Here is a 7,030-nt window from a genome sequence, read left to right on the forward strand (position 1 = left end):
GGCTAAGCCACTCAGCTGGTCAACCTCTATATCTTTCAAAGAGACTTTCTGAAAATTTATACAACAATATCTACAAAAAGATTTGGAATTGTATAGGTTGAGATTTTTTTTGTTGTTGTTAAATTGGGCTACTTTATTTGTGAACTTCCAGTGCTCTGAGGTAAAACCCATAGTTTAGTTCTAAAATACGTTTTAAGTATTAGATATGTTGCTGAATTCTGGTCATTATCTCAAGATAATATTCATCTTTGGAAGAAGATTGGTATTAATTTTTCATTATTTATTTATAGATATAATATTAACCTCAGATTATTTAAGGTAAAATCTAGGATATTAAGTTGTTAAGTAATATTAATTATGCACACCAGTTTTTAAAACTGAGTTGTAAATTTCACTGATTTGGCATCCACTGATTCATAATTTCCAGACAGGGTTTGGGAGACATTTACTTTTGATTGTTTAAATAAATTGTAACATAGATTATGTGAAAAGGAAGGTCTTAGTTCATTTTTTGAGCACTTACCATTTCAGGGTACATGTTAACAGATTCTTGGAAAAATTCTATCTTTAGCATAAATGTTATACTCTTAAGCATAAATTTTCAGGGAAATAATTGATGTGCCCACTAAAATAATTATTATCCATTCATTAAAGTCAATCTTGTAAGCAGGCAGTAGTTTGACAGTCTTGTTCCAATAGGTGTATGCATGGTTTGAAAATTTCTTTATCTTAAGTGACACTGCAGCCAGTTTTACACTAATTGAGATGATAAAAATGGATACGTCAAGCCTCAGTAGTCCAAACCAGTAAGTTTTCCCTACAGTTTTGATATGGCAAGCCATCTCATATCCCATCAGCCCAATGTCATTGTATAATGCAAAGAGCAGCAAACAGGGAGTCTGCAGACTTTAGCTCTGAGTACCTCTACCATTGATAGCCTGTGTGATCTTGAAGAACTCATTTAGCCACAGTGGCCCTCAGTTTTGCCTTCTGTAAAATGGAGAGGTAAGAATAACATGTTTACTTTAACATGATCTGATTTCTAAGTCATGTCTGAAAAGATTGAATTACTTGTGAGAATAGCCGCATGTAGGTGTTTTTAAAACCATTAAGCATAAACTCTAAAATAATCACCAAACGAAAAAGAGATATATTTCATATTTTTGGAGGGATGCAGAAACCAATAAAAGGAGATGACTAAGAGGCAAGTCATAATCTGTTTTGACCGAGTATACTGGTTGTGTTACTAAACTTTTTTTTTAATGTCCCTTCATGGTTGCCTTTACTTAAAATAGGCTCTCCTTCTTTGTTGATATTTTGTGTACCTTTCCCTTACAGCTGAAATATCTGCTATATGTCAGAAAAAGGTAAGAGCAAGCCATCTGTGTGATGGGGCATGATTTGTTGTGTCTGTGTGAAAAACATTCATTGACACCCGCCTGCTTTCTGCCCCATGGTTTCCTAGTCTGTGCATGCCACTGCATTTGTGAAGGAGAAAGGAAATTATCTTAGCATGCAAGACTGCTGTGTTTACATGGTCGCTGTTTCCATTTCTGCTTTTACTCACCCATCTTATGAACAATGTTTTTGTTAAGCAATCTGAAATAAAAGCCTATGTGTAATTCTGGGATAAGAGTCTAATTACCAAAATGTTTGAATGATAGTGCAATTCGTGGGACCTAGCTTTAGTAAAGGATGTGTCTTGTGTGCTAAAAAATATTTACTGTTTTGATGTGGCATGCAAATAATCTAATTTACATGTGTAGAAAATATACTCAGATCGACTATATATGGACATATTCACGTTTATATAAATTGAATGATTCCTCCTCTAATATTTCCTTTAGTTACTTTTTATACTGGTTTCTCTAAACGGCTTTCATCTTCTCTTCTTGTTTTAGTAGTTGGCAAGTATAAGAGAAGGTAATATGGTATCATAAAGAGCTTCGACTGCGTGGTTGAGATCTGAGGTTCTAGCCCACTCTACCTATGTGGACTTTGCACAAGTCACTTACACTTTTTGGGAAGTTGATCATGGGTAGATAGATTTTGAGGGCTGTCTCGGACCACCCTGAAACCTAACAACAACAACCAATTCTTTGATCATAATTCTGGAGACTGGTAATCTGCCCTATGCTCAGCTAGGCAGTTCTTTTGATAAACAAATCTAGGCTCACTCATGTATTTACTGTCAGTTGTGGGTAGGCTGGAACTGTCTGGCGTCAGGTGGTTTCATTCCCATATATGGGGCCTTGGCTGGAATGTCTGGAATAATTCAGACGACTGGGGTGTCTGGGCCTTCCTGTTTTCATGGGGTGTCTTATCCTCCAGGTGGCTAGGCTGAATTTGTTCACAAGCAGTAATGTTCTGAGAGAGCAAGAGAGGAAGTTTCAAGGTCCCTTGAGACTGAAGCTCAGAAGTCATACAGCATCACTTCTGCATTCCATTGGCCAAAGCAAGGTCCATGGCCCACCCAGATTCAGAAAGACAAAAAACAGGGTTCTCCTGGTTGTAGAAGGAGTAGCAACAATCTTGTGGTCATGTTTAAACTACCACAATCCACCCACTGGACATAATGATTTACATTCTTTCCACATGCAGAGTATGTCACCTCTTTGCAAGACCCCCAAGTCTTACTCATTTGTGATTTCAGGCTTGTATCTGTGACCTGCATCTGATGTCTCATTGATTAAACTTCTTGGATACAAATTCTCTTGATTCAGAGACCTGTGAACTAAAAAGGAATGTTACTTGTCACCCATGCACCCAAGAAAACCTGGTCAGATAGAGGCAGGACGACAGCAAGAGACTGGTGTTCAAGGAGAGAGAAGAATCAGATGGCAGTCACTGGTCTGTGGCAGCTCCAGCTGCGAGCACACCACCAGCCCCTCATCTCAGGATGGCAAATATGCCTTGATCAGGATGTCATCTTGCTTCCCGGATGTGGGTCTCTAATCCATTCTTATTCTCCTGAGCATTTGGCTCCACTCCGAGACCACTTTCCTTTTTGGTAAGAAACAGCTCGTGTTGCATCTGGATTACTTTCTCAGTCTGCTTCCTGCGCAGAGAAGTTGGGGTCCCGCAGACCTTTTTTATTTTGAACTGCATCTGTTCACTTTAGTTTAGCTGGCAGTGCTCTTGCTAGTATAAATTTCCTGAAAACATTGTGGATTTTCAATGAATCTCAGTGGGGTTCTATGCCTCCAAAGCCACACTTGTAATTATTTTTGAGGCACTCCTTTCTATACTTTGGGCATGTTAGTATGCCTTTAATTATTCGAAGCCCTGAGAGACTTTTATCTGTGAGGCCTAATTAATCACTACCATTCTGAAGTCTTAACAAAGGATCTTACAGTCATACCACATACTCTTTCTTGGATCTTTATCCTGAGGCAGTTTCTTACTTTGAGAATCTTTTGCAAGCTTGAGAGACTGTGATTTGAAACAGTTTTGTTTTATTCTGTTCTATTCTAGTGAGACAGGGCCTTTGTCACCCAGACTGGCTGGAGTGCAGTGGTGCCATCATACCTCATTGCAGCCTCAAACACCTGGGTTCAAGCGATCCTCCCAAGTAGCTGGAAATGTAGAAGCATGCCACTGTGCCTGGCCATTAAAAAAAAAAAAATTGTTGTTTTTTGTTTTTTTTTTTTGGAGAGACAGGGGTCTCGCTTTTTTGCCCAGGCTGGTCTCGAAGCAGTCTTCCCCTCATGCCTCCCAAAGCGATGGGACTGCAGGTGTGAGCCACTGTTTCCCAGCCTTGAAGCAGTTGTATTTTCTAAGTCAGCATGTCCTGGCTCTGGTGGCGTACCTAGCATGTTTGACACCCAGAGCAGATGATCTTTTAGCACTTCCCCCCTTATATGACAAAATTATTTTTAGTAATAAGCTTCAAATTAGCACTTTTTTGTTTATTCTTTAAAATAAACATTGTAAGCCGGGCTCGGTGGCTCAGCCTGTAATCCCAGCACTTTGGGAGGCTGAGGTGAGTGGATTGCCTGAGCCCCCGGGTTCGAGACCCACCTGGGCAACTTGGCGAGACCTCATCTCTACAATAAATCAAAAAATTAGCTGGCGTGGTAGCGTGCGCCTGCAGTTCCAGCTACTTGGAAGGCTGAGGGGGAAGGATCGCTGGAGCCCAGCAGGCTGAGGCTGCGGTGGCCGGGAGCGGCCACTGCACTCCAGTCTGGGCAACAGAGTGAGACTCCAACTCAAAAAAAATAAAATAAAATGAACACTGTATTTTATATGGAAGTCAATTTGGAGAATTTTCATTCAATTCGTAACAGTTCAGAATTGTTTGAGCTTGCACTGGACAGTTTGTGTCTCTACCTTTTTTATTTTACATATTCTACATTTGAACAGTAGGTTTGAAATACGTAAGAGCATCATGATTGAAAAATGGGGACAAACTTTGAGTTATGTCACTTCTGTTATTCGATAAGACCACCTGGAGTTGTTTATATGTGTTAAAAATTCAAATCTGGAACAGAGTTGCTGGAGTGAACATTTGAAAACCATGCCCAGCTCAATCTGAATCTAAGGGAGATGGGCCTAATTTATTCAAAAAAAAAAAGAGAGAGAGAGAGAGACAAGCAACTTCCACTGCGCTGTATCCACTGCGCTGGGAAATGAATGTGCTGAGTGCATGGATTGAGAACTTTGAGATGTATTATTAAAACTTAGTAGGAGCCACAGCAATTATTTAGAACTTTGACCAAGCAAAGATTATTTCGGGGCAAGTATTTTTATTGCTGATGCTGTTTAGAATTAATGGCACATGAAAATAAAGCAGGCTGACTTTTATTTAGTGTTCCAGATATCATTATATGTAGTATATCCAGATACTCCATAATAAATTATTCAAATGTTACAGCATAAAATAACAACTATTTAATTATGTCACAAATTCTGTGGATCAGAGATTTGGATACAGCGCAGTGGAAGTTGCTTGTCTCTCTCTCTCTCTCTTTTTTTTTTTGAATCGGAGTCTCACTGTGTCACTCCAGGCTGGAGTGCAGTGGCACGCTCACGGCCACCCCAGCGTCCACCCTCTGGTCTCTGACGATCCTTCTGCCTCAGCCTTCCAAGTAGCCGGAACTACAGGCACGCACTACCATGCCCGGCTAATTTTTGATTTATTGTAGAGATGAGGTCTCACCAAGTTGCCCAGGTGGTCTCGAACCTGTGGGCCCAGGCAATCTACTCGCCTCGGCCTCCCAAAGTGCTGGGATGGCAGGCTGAGCCACCGAGCCTGGCCTGCTTGTCTCTGCTTAATGATGTTTGGGGCCTCATCTGGGAAGTCTTGAATAGCTGGAGACTGGAATTATCTAGAGGCTTCTGGATCATATGTTTGGGCTCTGGGATGGGGTGACTTGAAGATGAGGCTTAACCATGGTCTCTCCATGAGGCCTGGCTGCCTCACGGCACCGTGGCAGAGTTCTGGATGAGTCTTTAGTGAGGAGGTTTTGGAAGAGGGAACATCCCAACAGCCAGGTGGAAGCTGTGTGTCCTCTTATAAGCATCACTGGTATCGTACTCTTGGTTGAAGCAGCCCCAAGCCCATCTAGGTTCAAGGGGAAGGAGATAAGCCCCACTCTTTGACGGGAAGCGTGTGGAGGACCCTTCGCTGGTCACAAATTATGTACATTCTTCCCACGTGCAAAATCCCGGTGGGAGGTCCCCTGTCTTCTCATCAAACTCGGGTTCAGATGTAGATGAAGACCTCTGGGTTTGGCTCCTTAGATATGCTTCCTCTCGCTGGGAATGAAAGAGACACTCTCTGCCACCCGCAGAGCCAACATACATAGGAATGGGATTACCGCGGCAGACATGTGAAAAGTGAAGGAATGAGAGACACAGACTCATCGGTCCAGAGAAACTGTGAAATTCAACAGCACTTGATGTGGCTTGTTTCTTCGTTGGGCACCGGTCCCGCTTCCTGGGAGCTGATGTCTTTGGCGCTTGGCTCCACCTCTGGGAGGAGCCTGTCTTTCTTTCTCTTAAAAAGTAGTCTATTGTTTAGAGCCAAGTAGTTTTATGAGCTTGCTTTTTGCTCATGCAGGTTTGAAAGTCCAGAAACATCTTCTTTTGGGGCTATCTCTGTCCTTTTCCATCCACAGTGGTGTAATTCCATTAAAAAACATTGTGGGCTTTTATGTATCAATATATAAACCTCCTTCGTGAAACACAAGTCTGATGCACAAACCTCTTTGAGATAAGTCCTTCTATGTTTTGCACTTGCTCTGAGGCTGCTGGGAACAACGCTTTAAGAGTCTTAGAACCCTCGTTATTTAACGAGGAGTATGGTGAAGTCTTTGTCGCAAGAGTCTAAGATGTGACTTAATAAATTCTGAGTGCTTAACACACAAAGGATTTTTTGTTCAAGCCCTTGTCATCGTTTTTCCCCGAGACCACATTTTCCTGATGGGGCCGGCCCCAGAGTGAATGTTTGCCCTGAACCTTTTTCTTACCTTGAGAACCCTGTGCTGACTGGAAAGACGGTCCTGAGCTCAATGTTTTCCCTTTAAATTCTAGTTGAAGGCAGAGTCATTCGTTATTTCTCTCTCTCTCTCTCCCCTCCTGTGCTGGGTTCATAAAGGCTTAGGGCGCTATGCCCCCTAAGGGGTCCACATCGTCACAAGCACTGCCGGAAGACTGGCCAGCGCTTCCGACACAAACACACTGGGCATGTGGGGCGGCATCCCCAGCAGGCTTCGAGCGCTTTGCTTTTTGTGCCATCGGGGTGTTCCTGGCGGGCCTCGGGCTGCGTTACCTGGGTGCCGGCCACGCCTCGCCGTGGGCAGTGGTCTCCCTGGCCTTCGGACCCCTCTTACCTGCACCGCCGTTCTCGTCGCCACCCCCTGCTGCCCCTTTCGGTGGTCGCGCTGACCCGGGGCGTGGTTCTGGCCCTGCACACCCGGTGGTCTTCGCAGAGTGCGGGTGGAGGAGCGCCCTGCCTTGGGGTCAGGCCCTCAGCACAGCACGCTCCGTCCTGTCCCGGGTGTGGCAGGGTCGGACGGGCGGCGGGTAA

General features: G+C 43.4%; 1 protein-coding gene across 1 annotated transcript in view; it reads left to right on the forward strand.

The window, feature by feature from the left end:
- Positions 1-7,030, forward strand: part of UNC79 (unc-79 homolog, NALCN channel complex subunit) — a gene marked incomplete at its 3' end in the record, with an annotated part of 165,707 nt that overhangs the window by 55,573 nt on the left and 103,104 nt on the right. The window contains exons 10-11 of the mRNA XM_021711940.1: positions 1,339-1,386; positions 6,642-7,026. Coding sequence (XP_021567615.1) covers positions 1,339-1,386; positions 6,642-7,026 — 433 coding nt within the window. The remainder of the gene's footprint in view (positions 1-1,338; positions 1,387-6,641; positions 7,027-7,030) is intronic.

Source organism: Carlito syrichta, unplaced genomic scaffold, assembly GCF_000164805.1.
Source record: "Carlito syrichta isolate Samal-C Ts95f unplaced genomic scaffold, Tarsius_syrichta-2.0.1 Scaffold302944, whole genome shotgun sequence".
NCBI lineage: Eukaryota > Metazoa > Chordata > Mammalia > Primates > Tarsiidae > Carlito > Carlito syrichta.